At 36.3% G+C, this 23,300-nt stretch overlaps 1 protein-coding gene across 1 annotated transcript; it reads left to right on the top strand.

The window, feature by feature from the left end:
* The first annotated feature begins 197 nt into the window (after nucleotides 1-197).
* On the top strand, nucleotides 198-23,144 carry slmb (supernumerary limbs). The gene is made up of 12 exons (XM_053767052.1): nucleotides 198-359; nucleotides 1,583-1,699; nucleotides 2,069-2,177; nucleotides 4,130-4,316; nucleotides 5,207-5,342; nucleotides 7,734-7,862; nucleotides 8,545-8,736; nucleotides 11,045-11,188; nucleotides 11,861-12,051; nucleotides 12,644-12,761; nucleotides 17,208-17,417; nucleotides 17,986-23,144. Exons 1-11 carry the CDS (start codon nucleotides 318-320, stop codon nucleotides 17,415-17,417), a joined length of 1,575 nt encoding a protein of 524 aa, XP_053623027.1. The 5' UTR covers nucleotides 198-317; the 3' UTR covers nucleotides 17,986-23,144.
* Nucleotides 23,145-23,300: the final 156 nt, after the last annotated feature.

Genomic DNA, 23,300 nt, shown 5'->3' with positions numbered 1-23,300 from the left:
CGATAAAAGGAGAAAAATCTTATTTTCATTGAAAATAATGAAAATAAGTTATTTGTAGACATATTATTATACACTAAAATAACATATAAGCAAAAACGCTTTTTATATTCATTTATAATAGCTATAAATTGTTTTCTTCGGATAAAGATTTTTTTGACAGTGAGTGGTAGGCAGGCACATTCATTGCATTGAATTGAAAAAAAAAACCGCAGTCTTGTCTTGACGTCATGCGAATGATGGTTATTTAGCATACGTGATTTGGTTAATTGTGGTGCATTTTGTGGATTTTTATTGATGTGTTTACTTAAATCGCAAGAATGGAGACTGAAAGGATGATAGAAGATACTATATCTCCACAGGTACAGTTCAGAACAATAAATTGGAGCATACCATATCGTAATGTCATGGCTGCTAAGTCCGCCATCTTTGCGTCTCCTGTTGTCTGAAGTTTTATTATTTTATGTTTTACCTAGACGTTTCACATAGTTTTCCTCAAATTTTCATAAATTCAAACTGCATATTGTATTTTGCACCCAAGATTCGAATTTCATTTATTTAGGAAAGCTATAAAAAAGAACTTCGATTGTCCTGCATTGCGGGTGTCTTGAAGTGTTCTTTTTTCTATTATTTGCTATTAAATTCTATTAGAAATGGTAATTCCGAGAGTATTTTTAAAGAATCATCAAATCCTTGCTATGTATTACATGTCTTACTACTCTAAATTCATGACAAACATTGAAATTATTGTTTTCAATAATGTGCTAAAAAAGTTTAAAAAAAAGTAATCAAATAATCAACTATCACTTCAAAATTATTTTAAAATTGCAGTTAATATGTCAACACATCGTTTCTAGTGCTGATTTATCGAAAAATATGCTGTATTAGTACCCAAATCAGAGTGTGCCACTTTCGGTTCATTTCACAATATGGTCTAAAATTACAACAGAGTGAGAACACATCTGTATATATGCTTTTTTACGACTCTTTCAAAAATCTTTGCAAAAGCTATTACAGTCTATTTACATGAGTATTGTCAGAAGGCTTAGAGACCTGATAATGTAATAAAAAAAAATTGCATACATTTGGTAGTTTATACCACTTATAGGGTTCACTTCCATAGGAGTATTTGGGATAAAAAGGATTCTATGTGTAATCTCAAAACACTTAACACAAAAATATGGGTTCAGATTTGAATCCTACTCATGCCACATGAGTTTGTATACCAATCTGACTCATGTACAGTAGTTTTCTTAAATCACCACTTGCTTCCGGTGTAGGAAACATAATGAGGAAACCTGTGCACTGGTCGACAGTTTAGGTCACTAGTATGTATGCAACTAGTTGTCATTACATATTATTAGTTAGCCCTGAAAGTCATGTCAGATGCCTTTAGGCGACTTGGATAAAATCTGTACAATAGTTATAGTGTGTACAATAACAATGAAAAGAAAATAGATTTGAATGTATTATAGTTAGTTTCTTCACAATATTTTGTTATCTATTAAAAAAGTTGTCTATCGAAACAGCCATACACAAGTCAAGAGAATACCATAATGTATAAGAAAGAAGCACATTGTTTCAGGTGACGTCATTAACATGTCTCGACACCGGTGTGAGGCCCGCGCCGAGCAGCGCCGCGTACGCGGCAGAGCGAGACAGCTGCTTAAACTTCTTCACAAGATGGAACGAGACAGATCAGGTATGTCTTGTGTGCTGCAGCGTTTATTTCGCGTGTCTGCTCATAACTTTTATCTAAGCAATATAACCTAAAACTCAATAAAACCTATAGCAGATTTTAAGTTAGTACTTCTGCTATACAACTGCTGTAAAAACCGCATCAAATTCCATCCAGTAGTTCTTGCGTGCTGCACGAACAAAGTGTCTTCTATTAATCCCTTAAAGAATTAAATATATATATATTTTTTTTTATGCCCTCCACTACATTTTTGTGCATCCTCAGAAACTTCAACATTCATAATATTAGCAGGACATTATTTGGGTAGGCTGGCTCATTGTCTTCAATGTTGTATGTCCTCGCTGTTTACAAATGTTTGTTTTTGGCCACCAGGTGGAGTTTGTGGAGCAGCTGCTGGCACGCATGTGCCACTACCAGCATTGGCACATCAACGCATATCTCAAACCGATGCTGCAGAGGGATTTTATCAGTATGCTGCCAAGTATGTACCTTTTCTTTTAAAAGAACTCTTTCTACTGTTCTACATTGCGTTTAATGCATAATGACATGACAAAAATATACTGAATAACTTTTTTATTAGGTGATGTGTTAGAATCAGTTTTTTCCAACATATTTGATACTAGATGTTTCCCGGGGCTTCGCCTTCGTGGGAATTTTGAGATAAAATATAGCCTATAGCAATGTACTATATATAAAATATAGCCTATACCTTGGACAATGTACCTTTCTAATGGTGAAATAATTTTTGAAATAGGTTGGTAGTTTCGGAGATTACCCGCCTCAAACATACAAACTCACAAACTCTTTATAATAATAGTATAGAAAAATAATTTTTTAATTTATAATTTATTTAATATTAAATTAAATTCAAATTCAAATCATTTATTCAGAAATTAGACCTTCACAGGCACTTTTTCTCGTCAATTTTTATATTTTTAGTTATTTCTAACAAGCTACAAACTACTGGCATTTCGGAACGACCACTGCTGAGAAGAAATGTCGAAAGAAAATCATTTGAACAGTGTTGTTCCCTATCAGTCCCTATCATGCCAGATCGCTTACCATTATTGTTTCTTACAATGTTTTTTTTTTCTAATAATATATAAAAGTACATAATGTACATAGTCAAAAGTTATATCAAAACAGGTTATGATTGTGATCCGAGTGCTGATTATAATATATATATATATATGAAACACAATTAACTTACATGAAAATATATGAGGAACGAGATGACCAGTTCCCTCTGGCAGCACCCGTTCACGAGTTGACGCATGGGACAGCCATCGCGTAGCTCAACCATAATAGAGGGAACCTCACGACCCGGCCCACAACGCCACCACCAGATTGACCATTTGAGCGAGCATGACACACTCGATTCCCATGACTTCATCATAATTACAAATCTTATTCATCGAAATAGAAGTATAATTCAGACACTTGGACACAATCAAATCATTTATACATAAATTAGGCCTACATAGGCACTTTTTCATGTTGTATATGTTTGTAATGCTATAACTTTCGAACCGTTTGTCTGATTTTGATGAAATTAAAAAAATTAACGGTCTAATACTTTTCCCCCTTGGTAATAAAAAAGTTATTCTCTGATTAGCCTTGGAATAGTTATTCTTTGTATTGTCTCGTTCTTTCAATGTCAAATGCTGAAAAGAGAGAGAGGGACAAAATAAAGATATACTACTCCAAGCCTAATCAGAGAATTAAATGTTTATTAATTAATAAGGCGGTTAGAGTTTATCCATTACATACAAAAAAAAACTAATCTTTTCTTTTTATAATATTAGTATTAAGTTATACAATACTTTAAGTTTTGTATGTAATTGATAAACTCAAAAAGTATTGGGCCGGTTTTGATGAAATATGACACAGAGATAGACAAAACCTTCAAGAGTGAGATAGGCTAACTTTTATTATGGTTTTACCCGACATATAAACTGAATATATTTTACTAAAACCTTTTTGTTTTTCAGAGAAAGGTCTCATAGACTGTACACGTATAGTTAACTGAACTGAAAAAAATATATAAAAACATATTTTTAATGTAATGTTTTATTTGTAAATAACAATTTTATTTTTTGTAATTTGAAAAATTCTATAAATTTACAATTTAAAATTTGCATGCCTTACCATAAGGTACCATACATGTACTTTATTCTAACAAATAAATATTGATTGATTGAACTTTTTGACGTGACAACGTCTTAAATTAGGTTGCGGCTGGGAGTCACTTATGAAAAAGTGTAACGCCCGGTAACGTTACGATGAGTCACCGAACGAGAGAGAGGCCCGCCGAATGCCTTGCGTCTCTCTCCCACTCAACTATGATCGGTCTGCCGCGCGCGTAAAAAGACGTTGTCACGTAAAATCTTCGCCCGTAAAACCGACTTTACAGGCAACCATTTTTTTTTTCAGAAAAAGGCCTCGACCACGTTGCAGAGAACATACTGTCGTATCTGGACGCCGGTTCGCTGTGCGCGGCGGAGCTGGTCTGCCGCGAGTGGCAGCGGGTGATATCCGAAGGGATGCTCTGGAAGAAGCTCGTGGAACGCAAAGTCCGGACGGATTCTCTGTGGCGAGGGCTAGCGGAGAGGAGAGGATGGTGAGTGATGTGAATTACGTTTCCGTGGTACAACCAGTTGACGACCTCCGTGGCGCAGTGGTAAAGTTCTTGCCACTGAACCGAGAGGTACCGGGTTCGATCCCCGGTCGGGTCATGATGGAAAATCTGATTATCTTTTTCTGATTGACCCGATTCTTGGATGTTTATCTATATATGTGTTTGTTATAAAAATATAGTATTGTTGAGTTAGTATCCCATAACACAAGTGTTGAACTTACTTTGGGGCTAGCTCAATCTGTGTGATTTGTCCTTATATATATATAAATATATGAGGACAAATCACACAGTTCAAGTTTTGTTTTATTTTCCAACCACCAGTTGGAAAATAAAACAAAACTTGAAATTTCTTAAGTTGTGATTGGTGCACTGCAACATCTTGCTGATGACAAGAGCTAGTGTTTACATAAGTAATAAGTTTTTTTACAAAAAATGTCGTTTTCGACATAAGCTTTTATTGTTGTCAGAGAGATCTCTGAATGCAATATTCAATATGTGAGGAAAAAATCATTTCCATACAGTAAACCGTTGAGTAGTTCCCATGTCTGGAGCCGGTCCTGGGTGCACCATCAGGTCGTGCTTATCATGACAATACATTGTCATCCAAACTAAACCTACCTACCTGTGTATGTGACCTAATTTTTAAGAATATTTAAATGTATGTGAGGTATTTATAATATTGGTCACTGGTATTTGTATTAGGTTTTATATAGTGTACTTATGTTATTACCTGAAATAAAATGATTTATTTATTTATTTAAACATGTGTACAAAATTACAGCTCAATCGGTTGAAGATGTCTGCTTCAAATTCGATAGTTACATTGCGAGCTAAAGAAAAGCTTTAAAAATCTTGTCAAATTTCGTCTCCAGGATACAATACTTGTTCAAACCGAAGCCGGGTTGCCAGCATCCGTCTCATTCCTTCTACAGACAACTCTATCCCAAGATAATACAGGACATACGGTTAATCGAGGACAATTGGCGAATGGGCAGACATAACTTACAGGTATGCATGCGCTGGTACGGCCACGTCTTGCGTAGACCGGCAAATTACGTAGGGAACAAATGTCTGGCTGTGCCGCTGCCTGGCACTGGCGGAAGGCAAACCCAAGAAGTGCTGGCTTGATGACATCACCATATCGAGTCTGTTATTGCTAACACTGGTGTCGGATCTTATTCAAGTCGCCTAAAGGCATCTGACACAACTTTCACGGCTACTTACCGCCATCAAGTGGCAGGTATTCGCGTGCAAACTAGCGAAACTAAATTGTCGACCAGTGTGCAGGTTTCCTCACGATGTTCTCCTTCACCGGAAGCAAGTGGTGGTCTATGAAAACTACTATATATGAGTCAGATTGGTATAAAAACTCATGTGGCGCGAGTAGGATACGAACCTGAGACCTTTCGATCCACATAGGCGGGCGTTTTAACCATTACACCACCACCGCTTCAATGACCGCCAATGCGAACCCTGGGCATCGACGCTCAACGCCTGAGGAAGTAACTTAGAATAAGCTCAGATAAAAGAGATGTATGCGCTTTTGTGTTTAAATTATCAATAATATTTGTCCATAGAAACAGAGATACGAAAATAATCCCAACTAATATTATAAATGCGAAAGTAAGTTGGTTTGTTTGTATTGATAAATGAAACAACGCTCCGTTAAGTTCTGCAGTATATTTAAGAAGTACACATTTTTATAGGAACGAAGCCATTACACGGAAGCATATAGACAATAGATTGACAGTTATACCATAATACAGTTTCTTTGATGTTAATGTTACTACCCTCCAGTACAATAGGTAAACTTTCACAAACTGTCTGTTTTCCCTTCGACTCAGTAATTCTAAAACTTCGAGAACATTGGTTAATTTTGCATAGATGTAATTTATAGTATGGAGAAGGATATAGGTAACTGTAATCCCGCGCGGGCGAAGCCGCGGCCAAAAGTTGGTAGACAATAAAATTGGAAAAAAAACGAAAATTAAATTGAACCAAAAGTCCGCTCCACAAACTCACAATATGTGAAGGTCGCTGAACCTGCTGAGCAAATTCCGAGTCCGTCTGTGTGCTTAGTGCGTGTTTGCTTTTTTACATCCCACCATATCGAGTCGATTCGAAGTGAGACGCGGCGAACCAATCACATTGCGGCATTGTGACGCGACGACAACCACAATCTGCAATGTGATTGGTTCGCCGCGTGTCACTTCGAATCGATTCGATGGTGAGGAAGTGTAATGCAAAATCGCCCTAAGCCCTCTGATGTCCCAACATCTTCACAACTATGTACGAATTGCCCCGTTGTTTGTCTGTTTGTATGTAATAACTTTATTGCACGAAAATAATTATATTAATCAAAATTAATACAAGAATGATTGGATGCATTGAAATGGATTTGTTACACATGTCACACACACGCTTTTTAACTTATTTTTGAAAATAATAATGAGATGAAAAAATTCTGGAATCGAGCGGGAATTGAACCCGCGCCCCTGTCTATCCGGGACAGTGCTCTCGACCACTGAGCTATCGAGACCGTGACAGTTCGGCTGAATTAATTCATCTCTTTCGTCTTATGCCGACGTACAATGATACATGTGCAGTCAACACAGCTCATGCTCAACAGCTATTATAATCAGCACTCGGATCACAATCATAACCTGTTTTGGTATACCTTTGGACTATGTACATTATATACTTTTATATATTATTAGAAAAAAACATTGTAAGAAACAATAATGGTAAGCCGATCTGTCACGATAGGGACCAACACTGTTCAAATGAGTTTCGGCATTTCTTCTCAGCAGTGGTCGTTCCGAAATGCCAGTAGTTTGTAGCTTGTGAGAAATAACTATAAATATAAAAATTGACGAGAAAAAGTGCCTGTGAAGGTCTAATATCTGAATAAATTATTTGAATTTGCACATGTTACAGCAGTAGCACTATGGCGGCGACTTTGCAATGAATTTGGGTAGGTTGATGTGCTGTCGACTGTACAACGGCAATCAACAATCTTAGCTGGCTGGTAGTTTGTACCTTGTGTAAATATTGTTTAATTTAGAATATGACGTGAAAAAGTGCCCGTGAAGGCCTAATTTCTGAAGAAATAATTTTAGACTTTTATTTAACGACCTCGGTGGCGCAGTGGTATAGTTCTTGCCACTTAACCGAGAGGTCTCGGGTTCGATCCCCGGTCGGGTCATGATGGAAAATGATCTTTTTCTGATTGGTATTATATATGTATTTGTTATAAAATATAGTATCGTTGAGTTAGTATCCCATAACACAAGTCTCGATCTTACTTTGGGGCCAGCTCAATCTGTGTGATTTGTCCTAATATATTTATATTTATTTATTCTTTTAAAAATTTATATATTTTTTTTTTCTTCTTTCCAGAGGATAAACTGCAGGTCGGAAAACTCGAAAGGCGTGTATTGTTTACAATATGACGACAACAAAATTGTGTCCGGCCTCCGGGATAACACAATCAAGATCTGGGACAGGAAAACGTTACAGTGCGTTAAGGTATGATCTTTTTATACAGGGTGTAACAATTTACGATGTAGCCGAGACCCACGTAATCTCCCAATCAATATGAACATTTTCCCCAAAGAAACCATGCCTGGGAAATCAGTAGTTTTCGAGATAATAAGATTAAAATACACACAATTCAACTTTTGAATTGTTATTTTTTTACTTCTTCATAGTCGTATTCCTCACGGCTGAGGGTCGTGGTCGTTACTTGGAATGAAACACACACAACTCTCTTGGCATTATTAATGGAGTGGTTGGCCATTGCCAGCTCAATTTCACACACAAGTTGATAATCAACCAGTGCGCAGGTTTCCTCACGATGTTTCCCTTCACCGTCAGCAAGTGGTGGTCGATGTAAACTACTATGCACGAGTCAGATTGGTGTACAAATCATTATATTAGTCTTCTTTAATCTATTGTATACTTATTCAATGTTCTATAACAACACTTGTCTGTATGTTTATATATTTCTTCTATATCTTTTTATTTTAATATTTTAATTTTTTTTGGTCTAATTATTTAATACTGTTATGTTTACTGCACCCTCTTAGTTCACTTGTGTCTCTTTCCATCCAAAGGTTGGCTGGATGTTTGAATATCTTGTTATAACTGTACTCCTTTGTAAATGGTGCAATAAAGAGTTTATCTATGTATGTATGTATGTAACTGGCAGGAGCTGCAGGGCCACACAGGCTCGGTGCTGTGCCTGCAGTACGACGAGCGCGCGATCATCTCGGGCTCCTCCGACAGCACCGTGCGCGTGTGGGACGTGGCCTCGGGCGCCATGCTCAACACGCTCATACACCACTGCGAGGCTGTGCTGCATCTAAGGTTCTGCAACGGGATGATGGTCACGTGCAGTAAGGTCAGTAAGTTGTACCAGTATCATTACTGTTACTAGTCCCGACTCATATATATATATATATATATATATAATATCAATACAGTAGAATCCGGATATAACGACCTTCAAGGGACCGGCGATACTATGTCGTATTAACCGGATGACGCACAAAACAGTTTTCCTATTTATGTAGTAAAATAAAACATTTCATAGAAATCACAAATGCTTTATTTTGATAGTTCTTAAACATTACAAATTACAAACATAGGTATACACAAGCACCACAGACAAAGCTCTGTGTTACTAACGTAGAAAGTCTGTTATTTGAGTTTGTTTTTGACAAACTTTTGTTCGGTAGTAAGAATGTCGTACGGCATTGTGAATTCGTGACATCATTGTTTTCATAAGATCATCATCAAAGTTAGTCTGAACAAATACACTGAGTGTTTCTGCAGCCTTCAATGCTTCAGACACACTCAAAGTCGGATGAATCTCCTCTGGTTCGCCATCATCACTGTCGCTATCGTTGCTATTCGCGTCTTTGGTTGCGAGGGTTGCATTTGATTCACCGGCTTCCAATCGGTGTAATATTGCACTTTTTTCTTAAATTATAAAACATTTTCGTTTCACTGAACTCATTTTGTCGAGCTTTATGAACTTATCATAACAGGTGACAAACACTAACTGTGATTTACGTGCGCCAATAAGGAGAGATGAAGCGCGCGGGGCGGGGGTGCGAGTGCGTAGGTAAACAAAACATTGCTCGTGTGTCGTTTTAACCAGACGTATTATCATAAAAAATGGTCGCTATAAGCAGTTGGTCGCTTAAACCGGAGTCGCACTAAACGGTTATATTCTCTTAGTACCTATCTACGAAACCTAACTTGAGTAAACATTATCGTCGCTAAAACCGATTAGTTGTTATAAGCGAAGTCGTTATATATGAATTCTACTGTATTATATATATATATATATGTATATCTGTACAAACCGAGGGTGTAAAGAAGTCGAAATGTTTCCTTTTAGTTTTTTTTTTGTCTGTTTGTGTTTTAAACGCGTATGACGGAAAGTAGAATGAACAGATCTGAATTATTCTGATTAGAGAAATAAATCGATTTTGTTAGGAATTTGATATCTGATAAATAAATATCGAAAATCGATATAACGCTGGAAAAAATATCGTTCTTTTTTTTTTTTTTGAAAAAATATAAATTTTTTGCTATATCGAGATTTTTTTTGTGTGGTAAAGTGCTCGCCACTGAACCGAGAGGTCCCGGGTTCGATCCCCAGTCGGGTCACGGTGGAGAATGATCTTTTTCTGATTTTTGTTGTTTCCTACCAGCTAATATACATACAATGCAACTACTAGAAGCGTATTTAGGGCGATCATTCTTTGCACACTAGCGCCATCTAATATTATGAATGCGAAAGTACTGGGGGCTTACCGTCATCTCTTAACGCGATCCACTTTACGACCTAAACTGAACTGCATCGCAAATTCGTACTGTCGACTTAATTTTTTGTATGAACGCGATTCATTTTAGGTGCCTAAATTGAACTGAGTTGCATTAGAATCGTTCCGTAAAAGTTGATGGTAGGCCTGATGTATTCTGTCAGTCAGGCATACAAGAATTGGTCAATATGAGTACTAAAAAAAAATACTTAACATGTTATAATAAAACTAGCTTTTGCCCGCGGCTTCGTCCGCGTGCATTTCATAGTAAAATCTCGGTCATTCCTTAAAAAATATGATGAAGATTATGTTTACCAATTTTCAGCTTTTTATCTTGTAAATTGTATGAAGTCCCATACAATCTTTCACACCCCTTTTGAAGGGGATGAGGATTAATTTTCGGAAAAATCTGGAACACGTATTCATTAATTTGTTGTAATTAACCAAAATTCAAATTTTCAAGTCACTAACCTCACCCACACTCCCCAGGGGGGGAACCTTCAACTTTCTACGCCCAGTAGTTTCGGCTGTACATTGTCTGTCAGTCACTCGTTCGAGTAACGCAAGATATTTATTTTATAATAAAAAAAAATGGTTGCCTGTAAAGTCGGTTTACGGGCGAAGATTTTACGTGACAACGTCTTTTTACGCGCGCGGCAGACCGATCATAGTTGAGTGGGAGAGAGACGCAAGGCATTCGGCGGGTCTCTCTCTCGTTCGGTGACTCATCGTAACGTTACCGGGCGTTACACTTTTTCATAAGTGACTCCCAGCCGCAACCTAATTTAAGACGTTGTCACGTCAAAAAAATATATCTAATAATCTAAAATCAAATCTTTCCCCATTAATAATAGTATTATGGATATTGATCCACAGGACAGATCGATAGCTGTGTGGGACATGACTTCGACGACGGAGATTCTCTTACGCCGCGTGTTGGTGGGACACCGCGCGGCCGTCAACGTCGTGGACTTCGACGAGAAGTATATTGTTAGCGCCAGCGGCGACCGGACTATTAAAGTGAGTGCTGGACTCTATCTCTGTCTCTCTCTCTCTCTCGGCGACCGGACTATTAAAGTGAGTGCTGGACTCTATCTGTCTCTCTCTCTCGGCGACCGGACTATTAAAGTGAGTGCTGGGCTCTATCTCTGTCTCTCTCTCTCTCGCTCAGTCTTAGCGCCAGTGGGGATCGGACTGTTAAGGTGAGTGCTTGACTCTATCTCCTTTTCTCTCTATCACTCTTTCTCTGTTAGCGCCAGCGGTATAAAGGTATCTTTCTCGTTGTGGCTCTAAGCGTCAGTAGTGATAAGATTTCTCTCTCTTTCTTTCTCTGATTCTCTTTTTAACAGTAACCCATCTTTTTCTGTATAAATGTCTCTATCATACACTCTCAGCATCGGTACACTCTCACCTAGCAAATCTGATTCAGGTAAAAAACTACTTTACTCATGTGCGTGTCTGTAGCGTTTTAAATAAATATTATTCGATTCTAAGACGATGACGGTCTCGGTGGCGCAGTGGTAAAGCGGTCCCGGGTTCGATCCCCGGTCGGGTCACGGTGGTGAATGACCTTTTTCCGATTGTTGTTGTTTGTGTGTATATGTTATAAAATACAGTATCGTCGAGGTTTGTGTATATGTTATAAAATACAGTATCGTCGAGTCAGTGACATATGTATTGCCCCCGGCGCAGGTGTGGAACACGTCGTCGTGCGAGTTCGTGCGCACGCTGAACGGACACAAGCGCGGCATCGCGTGCCTGCAGTACCGCGACCGGCTGGTGGTGTCCGGCTCCAGCGACAACACCATCCGCCTGTGGGACATCGAGTGCGGACAGTGCATACGCGTGCTGGAGGGCCACGAGGAGCTCGTGCGCTGCATACGGTCAGTCAGTCAGTCAGCCAGTCAGCCAGTGCACGCGTGCTGTATATATATATATTTATATATGGCGTAGGGTTCGCGCGTGAAATTACGCGTTCGTCGAATGGAGTTTTCGCGCAAAATGTCATCGTGTCGATTCTAGTCACGTTGGTGAAATGTATGTCACTACGGCCAAATGTCACCGTGAATGCTAGTCACTTTCGTAAAGTGTCACTTCAGCAAAATGTCACTGTGAATGGTCACTTTCGCAATCATAAGAAACAAAAAATTTGTAAAAACTTTTATTAAGAAGACATCACCGTAAACGTAATATTTAATGTAGCTGTCGAACAAACATATCTTTCTTCGCGAACATTTTCGCACGTTGTGACGTCACTTGTTCGTGTCACTCAGCACGAAGCATTTGGACGAGTCCGAAAATGTGTGATTTTATTATTATCGTATCTCTGAAAGTATTGTCATTATCACAGTATTTTTTTCACTGGTGTTTCTAATGGCCCTTATATGCCTTCGAATAGTCATCAAAACAAAAAATTGTCACCTAACCTATTATTTATACTATTTAGTCAAATTGAACAGGCAATTTTGTCGTTAGATTTGACAACAAACGCATCGTGAGCGGCGCTTACGACGGCAAGATCAAAGTGTGGGACTTGCCCGCGGCGCTCGACGTCCGCACGCCGCACCAGGACCTGTGCCTCAGGACGCTGGTGGTAAGCTGCAGTGTCACTTTCGCAAAACGACATGTTCGCAAAATGACACCATAAACATTGGTCACTTTCGCAAAATGCCATATTCGTGAAATGTCATCATGTATACTTGTTGGTTTCGCAAAATGTCATCATTAAGACTGGTAACATTCGCAAAATGCCATTTTCGTGAAATGTCATCATGTATACTTGTTGGTTTCGCAAAATGTCATCATTAAGACTGGTAACATTCGCAAAATGTCATTTTCGTGAAATGTCGCTTTCGCAAAATGTCATCATGAACACCTTGATTTCCGCTGGATATTCAATTTAAATGCCAGCTCTTTAGCCTTGAAAGCGGAACAGACAGACAGACTTGATCGTTTATAATATTAAACGTGGATTTATTAAGAAAGCAAATGGACAATACGACAAAAAAAACTAGCGTTATTTAACTTTTTTTACGTACAGGGGGGTAAAATAAGACCCTTATCTTTTAATTATCTTTTCCCGATTTTTATTTGCAAAGATATAATTTTTTGAAAATTTTATTTATTTTTCCGGAAGTGACGTAACTCTGAGACCAGTTTGTTAAACGATGTCAGTGCTTCACTTTTCTTAGTTTCCGGAAAAAAAAAATAATTTGTACGACTGACATATATGTCAAACGTCAAACCAGTCCAGTAGGTACCTACTACCAACCTACATGTTTGAATTTAGAAACCAAACTTGTAAACGTAAACAAAAGGCGAACGCTGGAGCATTAACACAAGAAAAATACCTTTTACGAAAACAAACAGTAAATAAAAAAAACTTCGCGTTCTTTTTTAACCAACGACACCACGCTCGCATGTTCATTAACCGCCATTATAACATAATTTGTGTGGTTACTATTATCTCATGATGAAGACCAGCGAAGGTATTGTACGCGCCGACGCGACAGCCGTAATCTTACAAAAGTAGATCTTCTGATGCTTCTGGAATATATGCACAATAATGAAATGTAGAAAGCTATCGAAACGAGAGGAGCGAACATACTCATGTCGCCTCGAGATTCGTACGTTGACTCCGCGATTGGTTACGTAGAAATTAAGAGGGATGGAAGCAACTGCATTATGAAAGCAAAAGTGGCTCCGGAGCGCAGGATTTGATTCGAGGTGTATTCAGTTTCTGTTAGTATAAATGAAGATAAAGAAACTATTGAACTAAAGGTGTCCTCGGAAGACCAGCGTTGTGGTTATCACCGCAACATTATGCTGAGAGGAAGCCTTTTTGGTATACACAAATACGCCCAAATTGTGAAATCCTGTATACAAATACTTAAGTTTGTGATATCAAATAAAATATTTTTCTTTCCTTCTTCTTCTTTCTATTGAAAATATAAACCGTGATGACTGCGCCGCATCTGCAGATGGTTGCAAACATGGAATCTGATTTGCTTACTGGTTAATTAAAAGAACAGAAGGGCCTTCAGTGGCATCTGCCTGGTGCTACTGGCAGAAACCATGGCTTAGCGAACCTAACACAAGTGATAAAGCATTACCAGCTTCGAATATTGACAAAAAAAAAAAGAAATTTTGAGAAAATTGACACAAGTATAACTTAGTGTGTTAGAAGATTGCAAAAGAAGGAAATCTACCCAGTCTGGTGGTTAATAAAATGGAAATATCTACCAAAAATCAAGTGAACAGTGTTTTAAAAAATATCATTAGATGTGTTCAAAAAGTTTAATTTTTTTTTTTTTTTTTTTTTTTTTTTTTTTTTTTTTTTTTTTTTTTTTTTTTTATTTTATTTTATTTTAAGAAAACCAACAGCGTTACAGAGTAATAATTTACAATAATATTATACAATGCTAAGGCCAATAACAGGTTTCCCTTTCTATGCAGTAATTACAACTGTCGACAATTGGATTATTACAAAAAATTTAATGAAACAAAAAAAAAAAATACAGGTAAGTATTAAAAAAAAAAAAAAAAATGTTAATCGCTGACTTGTGTGGTTGAAACTAGGTTAAATGTTAAATTATATTTAGGTATATTGTAGGACAATGAACTCATATTACTTAAGATAAGAAGAAAGTTATAATTTTACGTTTAAATGTAGCTTTGGAATTAGAGAAAAGATCTATTTCATTGAATTGTTTATTGTACGTATGCATTAACCGTGCTGTAATCATGTTTTTAGCATAATTGGTGTGATAGACTGGTACAGCGAACAGAGCTGTGCGACGACGCGTGCGAGTATATTTGTGTACCTAAATATATAGTTTAATTTAACCCTTAAAATGTTTGATATGATATGATTATCTAGTAAAATGAAAATTTTATATAATGTAAGTACCTAAATAGTGAAAGTTACTACTTTATGAAACGTAGGTTATAATTCAGATCTGTTCAGCCTTTTGATATTTCTCAAGAACAAAGTCATCACAACTTGCATTTTATATTGCAATCAAATAAGTCTTGAATTCTTGTCTCGGAATTCATATATTGCCCATACTTCTGTGCGCCGCAGTAAAGTATTGTATGTTTACAAAAAATAATTTGATGCCTAGGTGTTGATTTTTTAATAAATAAAAGTAGCCTATGTTTGGAGTTAAGTTTAAAAAAAATGTAGGCATATAATGAAGGTAAATGTGACAATATACAGACTGTATGTTCATCCATCTAGACAAAAATGGTGGGAAGCCTTTGTAGTGTAGGAACACTCGATGACTCATAATAGCAGGAAGTGGGATAGTATGGATATGAAAAAGTTGAACAAAATAATATTTAAAGCTTTTTTATTATGGGTGATCATAAATTGATTAAACCACAAGCCACAACTGCATGATCAAACACAGTCGATCCAAGTTATTATTAACAGTAGAGTGGGGCTTGAAAAACTTGAAAATCCTCAGTCTCCGAATTACTCTTCTGTGTGTATACATACTGAACTTTTCAATTGAGATTTGAGATTGATATTTCCCAAATTTCCATTGCAAATAGTTATCAACATCTTCTTCAACCTAAAACAAAATAATTTACTTGAGTGGATCGATTAGGAGAATGTGACTATTATTAAATAGTTCAACTGAAAATAACATTGTTCTCTCTCAACACAGGAGTGAAATACAATAACATTTTTCAGCTAATATCCGTTATCCTAATGAAGTGGTTTACTTACGTCAATATGATCCTCGTAAACATCCAACTGGCCTTTGGGCACATCAGAGCGACCTGCTGCTACACACCAAGCTTTACGGTTCACGAAAGGAACCTTAAAAAGCAACTTGTTTGGTGTCCTCGTCGAAATATTTTTACATGTTGTAACAAAGCAATATACATACTTAATCGGTTTCCAAGATTTTTGTGTAGTGTCATTTTGATTTTGATGACGATCTAAGAAAACAATTGTGAATTTACGAAACAATCTAATATGAAGGGATCAATAGGAAGCAGTAAACAATTAGGTTATGTTTTCTGTCATTTGTTTTTTTTTTTGTTTATTCCCTCGTTTTATTGAGGAGGCAAAGGGTACTAGCCCATACAGCCAAGTCTTTTGTATTGAATATTTATATATAAATAAGAGTGGCTAATATCCACTGAAGCAGAAGGCATAAGCCAAGTCTGTAGTGTACATCTGTCATTTGTTTCGTGACGTTTTATACTTTTTTAGTGGGTGGCGGTGCAGGCAAAGGAAACGTGTCTAATGTGGTCGAGCTGTGACGTCACTCATAGTTTTTTTAGAATTTTTTTTTCTCTATATATATTGAAATTAAAATTCTCAGATTTTTTTTCCGTACTCTACCAACGGTATTTTTATTTTAACCATATTTTTTTGTCGTATTGTCTATTGACCCAACCAAATCTCGCTCAGAAGCACACTTTAGACAGACAGACAATCTCATTTACAATATTAAGCATGGATTTATTAAGAGTGCACCGAACGCACACTAGCGTAATCGTCATATTTTCATTAATTTATTTTAAATAAAAGAAAAATTTAAAATTCTACTCTCAATTGTTAGACTAACTAGTTGTTCGCCGCGAACTAGACCTTTCGAACTCAATAAATTTTTGATGAGTTTTTACAAAATTGTGAGAATTTCTAAAACTACTTAATCGATTTTGTTGCTCCGCGAACTTAAAAAATCTATTGACGGATCCTACATACCTTTTGAATTTCATCAAAATCATACCAACGGTTCGAAAGTAATCGCGTTACAAACATCCATAGGATAAAAAAATGTATTTTTGCCCCAAGTTGATTCGTCAATCAAATCAAATCATTCGGAAATTAGGCCTTCACGTCATATTCTAAATTAAATGATATTTACCAAAGCTACAAACTACTAGCAATTCGGAACGACCACTGCTGAGAAGAAATGTCGAAAGAAACTCATTCAAACAGTGTTGGTCCCTATCATGCCAGAAGGGCTTACCGTTTTTTAAATATAAATAAATAAATAAATAAGCGAATTGTGAGCAGGAGCACACGGGGCGCGTGTTCCGGCTGCAGTTCGACGAGTTCCAGATCGTGTCGTCCTCACACGACGATACCATCCTCGTGTGGGACTTCCTCAACCACAACCACAACCACAACCTCAACCTCAACCTCAACCACGGCGCCGCCGCGCCCGCGCCCGCGCCCGCGCTGCGCGCGCGCACGCCCGACCACGACCGGGATCTCTACGACTAGGTAGGTACATCTAAACTAGCAACTTTTTTTTTTTCATATTAAAAAAATACAATCTAATTTGCGATTCTACACATCTTAACTCTATGTAATAGCCGAGAATGTAGCGGAATCGAACATAGAGTTAACATTAAAACTAAAAAAAGGTAAATTTTTGTATTTATCACGTTTAGACAAAAGTCGTAGTACAAAAGATGTCAGTCTCTATGTGCCTTATGCGCCTTTGGAAGGTTATGCGTTAGATACCAGTAACCCTGTATATATATATATATATATGTATACTATATACTAGCCAGGACATACAGGTAGAATTTAACTTGTAATAACACATTACAAGTTATATATATATATATATTTCCTATATACCTAATTTCATAACATTCTGTCCAGTAAATTTCGCGTGATAGTGTCACAAACATACATACATCCTTAAAAACTTTCGGGATAAAAAGTACCCTATATGTTATTCCGGGTATCTTATATTCTACCCGTGTATCAAATTTCATACCAACCCGTCCGGTAGATTTTGTCATGTGGCGAAAATGACATTTTTGTAAAACATTTGTTTCAGGTAACATGTGAACACATAGACTGATCGGAAACGAAGTTACGCGTAAAATAAGCGTAACAGTGTGATAGTGCGTAAATACCTGTGACTGTGGAACAGATATGCGTGCGTAATACCTGTTACTGTGGAACGGATACGCGTAATACCTGTTACTGTGGAACGGATACGCGTAATACCTGTTACTGTGGAACAGATACGCGTAATACCTGTTACTGTGGAACGGATACGCGTAATACCTTTTACTGTGGAACGGATACGCGTAATACCTGTTACTGTGGAACGGATACGCGTAATACCTGTTACTGTGGAACAGATACGCGTAATACCTGTTACTGTGGAACAGATACGCGTAATACCTGTTACTGTGGAACGGATACGCGTAAATACCTGTTACTGTGGAACGCGTATCCGGAACAGCTTGGGTGCTGTGGTGCGGTCTAAAAGGAACTGTGCGGTAATATGGACTGATTTGAATTTTTTTAGCTGAATATAAAAATATTATGTGAGTTGTCTTAATAAAAATCCGTGCATATCTAATGCGTATGCAGCACGATTGTATATGATTTTCGATCTCTGTAGCCTAATTAATGGTTATCACTCCGACAGACTCGACAGACTGCTAAACTGGAGTACCAACTCAATCTGTGTGATTTGTATATATATTTACTTACTATAATATCAAACGCCACGTGTACACACGCGCATACGTTAAAAGTTCGATACAATCGTGATGCAAACGCGTTCGCGAACAGAATAAAGGGTTTTCCAAACTCGGGACACTATATTAAATCACCATATTAGTATAAATATGATAGCAATCTGTAAAACATAATAATATTAATATTATATTTAATATAAAACGCGATAAATACGAATTTAGTCTATAAATTTAGTGTCCTTTGTGCTGGTAACACTTGATTTTTCTATTGCTAAACAAAATTGCAATTGTCTATACTCAAACTAGTCAAGTCGGGTACTTTTTTCAAAATGTCAAAAACAAGATTTTGTGACAGTGAGTTTTGTGACGTCGCGGATATTGGAGTCAAAAAGCAATATTCTAATATAATTACTTTAACGAGACAGAAAATATAATAAATCTTGTAATAAAACAATTATAGTGAAGTACTTTAAATCTAAAGTATGTTTTGTCTCGTTCTGTCAATGTCAAATAGTGTTGTAATGACGAAACACGTAAAGTGTGATAATGACGAAACATATTTCAGCTTACAGTAAAGCTTCAACTCTTATGAAATTTCGTAAAGTTGAAATACTTATTTAGACTCCAATCTCGTCCCAAAATTATAACGAAACGGATAAGTTTAATGCCTAATTTTTTTTTATGTTCTATTAAGTGTTGCCATCAAGGTTGTCTATGTTTAAGGTCATTATTATTCCGAATTTCATCTAAATCGGCCTAGCTGTTTAGCCGTGAAAGCATGGCAGATAGACAAGACTATAATATTAATACGGATATGTCGATGGGACGAGTCTCTAACGGGTTGAGTTAGGAATGGGACGAGTTTTTTCAGAAGGGCGAAGTAGCGTACTGGACGATTTATTAACGGTACAAATGTTTTAAGTGGGGCGAGTTGTGAACGGGACGAGCTAGTAATGGGGCAATTTTTTTTTAAGTGAGACCGGTTGGATAAGCTCGAGTTACGATTACGAATGAGAAAAGTTTTCATGTAGATGGAACTTGTTTTTGGAAAACCCTTTACTAAACATACAAATATTCCGATTGGAAATGTCTAGGCGCAGAAAGTCACTATCGCAAAATGTCAATGTGAAAATGTTACTATTACATACAATGTGACTTTCTAAAACCTTTGCAAAACGACTGGCAACGCGTCGTCGACGCAGACACCGAGCAGAGCGCGACGGAGCAATGAGGCCGCGCTATAATGTTACGAGAGTTTTGGGAGATATATTATACATCGACTGACTAAAGCAGGGAAAACATTTAAATGATTGAGGCTCTTTAAATAATGATTTGCGAAAGTGATTTTTTGTATAAAGATCAAAATTAATTTGTCAATATAGTGACTATTCTACAGTAAAAAATGTATCACAATATTGGATGTAGTTTTTGAGACTATAACAGTATGTAATGTATATATGTATTGTGTTGTTACAGTTTTATTCATAAATATTTTCAACCACTTGTTAAAGCCTAATTTTGTTACAATGTGCTTTTTCTCTATCTTACACACATTGAAAGAAAGGGGACGAAAATATTTTAGATAAACTAGATTTATTAAGCGGTTGAAAATTATGAATAAGGTTTGAATCCAGTCCGATTTATAATTCAATTAAACTGAGTAATATAGTTTAAACATTACATTTTGTTCCTTATTATTGTAAATTATTTAAAAAAATATTTCTAGTAATTTTGAGATAGATATGGCCTGATTACGTTTTTTTAAATCTGCATATTGTTTAAAGAAGCAAAATATTTAGTCCTTTTCAATATTTATTATAAACGAGACAAAACATTTTATAGCTACCAATGTCCCACTGCTGGACAAGCCCCTCCCCTAACTTTCTCCACTCTTTTTCTTTAATAATACATTTCACTATTTTTTTTTTTAAACCAATTATTTTTTTTGTAATATATGGGATTGTGGGCCTAAACGCGTGGTGAGAAGACCCATATTGCGACCAAAATTGTGTTGAAAATATTTATATGTAAATAATATAATAAAAATCTATGATATACAGAGTAACATCAATTCGGAAACATAAGCTTCCAAGGAGGTTTTCTATTTCAAAAAACACATAATTCTCAGAGCTACACACTTTCGAAATGGCCGTTGTCTCAATGAACGAGTGAAAGAGATGACAATATTGCTGAAAAAATCTTCTAAATGGTTTTTTGAATGACAATTATTAATAAGAGTCTAATTATATTAATAAATGAGTTTCTTTTAATACAGAAAAAATAGCTAAATCATATTTAATGTCAGTAAGAGATTGATTCTCAAAATGTTTGACTACTGCATCGTATAACAAATATATATATAAATCTAACTGATGTATATCTGCACAAACCGAGGGTCTAAATAAGTCGAAATGTTTCCTTTTAGTTTTTTTAGTCTGCCTGTATTTTAAACGCGTATGACGGAAAATAGAATGAACAGATCTGAATGAAATTGCCACAGAGATAGGCATTTGTATAGCAGAAGACTTCTAATTCTGCAAAAATATGCGACTACTGTGGTTTAGATTTTTACTAATGCCTCTACCATATAGTTTTATATACGTAGTTATGATAATTTAATGCAAAGGTTTTCATATTTAGATCGTTGAAATGTTAACAGTTCTTTTTTATTAATAATTTGAGTGCGCGTGCCTCGATCTAACCAGATGGCCAGACTAGGGTTACTTGTCAAATAATATTAGCAGTAACATATAAAACTCTGTATGTAACAAGACGGTGCAGTAGGCATACACGTAAATATGTATGTAAATTATAAATGTTTTTATTGTAAATATATAACATATGCATTGTGCTTTTGAGCTGACAAAAGACTGTATGCAAGTATTTAGATGGTAAATTATTGTTTTTTTTTTTATAATAATAATTATTATTATTAAATTAGGCTGTCCCCAAAGCTGTGTCGTAAAGTTTGACACAACAGATAAATTATTGCAATTGTAGAAATTCGCCTCCAGATAAATTATTCTTGTTGCAGTCTTGATATGTCCGTAGACTTTTTGTGGACAAACGACCTAAGTCACTTCGTCACTTTTTCAAATGTTTAACGGTGTAAAATTGGTCACTTTCATATATATATATATATTGAGACTAGATGTGTTGCCCGGGGCTTCGCTCTCGTGGGAATTTTGTGATAAAATATAGCCCTATAGCAATCTCGGATAATGTACCTTTCTGATGGTGAAATATTTTTTAAATCGGTTCGGGTTCGGTTAGTTTCGGAGATTACTCGCCTCAAACATACAAACTCACAAACGCTTACCTCTATAATAATAGTATAGATAGAAAAGTGACCAATATTTGACGATGACTACTTGCGAATATGACTAGATGTATAAATATGTGCCCTGTGTATAATGATAAAAAATTTACAATAATAATAGTGTTTTCGGTGAAATTATAAAATGGAACTTGCAGAAAATGTGCAGAAAATACAATTCAATTTTATCTGTATTATATTTATTAGTTTGTAAAGAAAATTGTATATTTTCGCTCTATCTTTAAAGCACAGCGTTGGGGTAAGATTAATTATTAACGCACCGATGGTAACCAATGTGAAAATGCCCATAGAAATATATCCTCGTAATTATTTTCCTTTTTTTTTTATTCTCTCACAAAACTACTTTTATCGGCAACCTTGGGGATGCAAGTTATTTTGATCCTTATTGACATCACTCACCATATACATTATATATGTTCCTATAACGCAACCAAGCGGTCGGGTGTGGTCTAAAATGATGTCCATAAGGGTCACAATTGCATGCACCCATACAAAGAATTGTGTCAAATAAGCCATGACCTTGGTATAGCAGAGTAAAATTCACTACAACTATTTTGCTGGATCGTAAGCAAGTCGTCCCATTCGCAACTCGACCCATTCGTAACTTGTTCCATTCGCTATACGAACCGTTTGTATAGTTTATTCACGCCTCGTCCTGTTCACAACAGGTCCCGTCGGCTAAGAACTTGCAAGTTTTGATACCACTGGTTGCTAAGTGATTCTATTTTGATGAAATTTGTAACACGTTGATGGATGGCCTAATGGTTTTTAGTTACGAAGCACTGGGTCAGTTGCGAAACGAATGGGACTAGTTGAGAACGGGTCGAGTTGCGCATGGGACGAGAGTTACGAATTAAAGTACTTGATAACGATCCAATAAGATGAATATTTTTGACATAAGGCAGTGGCCTATGTCAAAAATACAAACTCAAAACTGTTAGGGTTGCCAAAAGTGTGGATTTAGTCTTTCAAAATTGATTGGAAAATATTTTTGTACATTACAATTTTTCTTGTGTTCAAATTGTAATATTATGTAAGTTTTCCATATATATTTATCATACATACATCGTGTTTTTAGACCATAATATTCAAGATCTGTATAGCCAATGTTCTATATCGAAAAATAACAAATTATAGGTATAATTAAATGTTGCAAACCGAACGCCATCCATGTGTTATTATTTCGATAATATCGATATTCACAAGTGACTGTCTGTGAACTTCGCAAAATGTCCACTTCCCGATATCCACGTGCAAGATAAAAGCGTTTATTTTATGTTACAAACACAAATACATAGAAAATTAGACAAAAATAGCCTAACA

Source organism: Plodia interpunctella, chromosome 30, assembly GCF_027563975.2.
Source record: "Plodia interpunctella isolate USDA-ARS_2022_Savannah chromosome 30, ilPloInte3.2, whole genome shotgun sequence".
In the NCBI taxonomy this organism is placed as follows: domain Eukaryota; kingdom Metazoa; phylum Arthropoda; class Insecta; order Lepidoptera; family Pyralidae; genus Plodia; species Plodia interpunctella.
The sequence above is the reverse complement of the archived record's forward strand: the minus strand, read 5'-3'. Positions and strand labels throughout refer to the sequence as shown.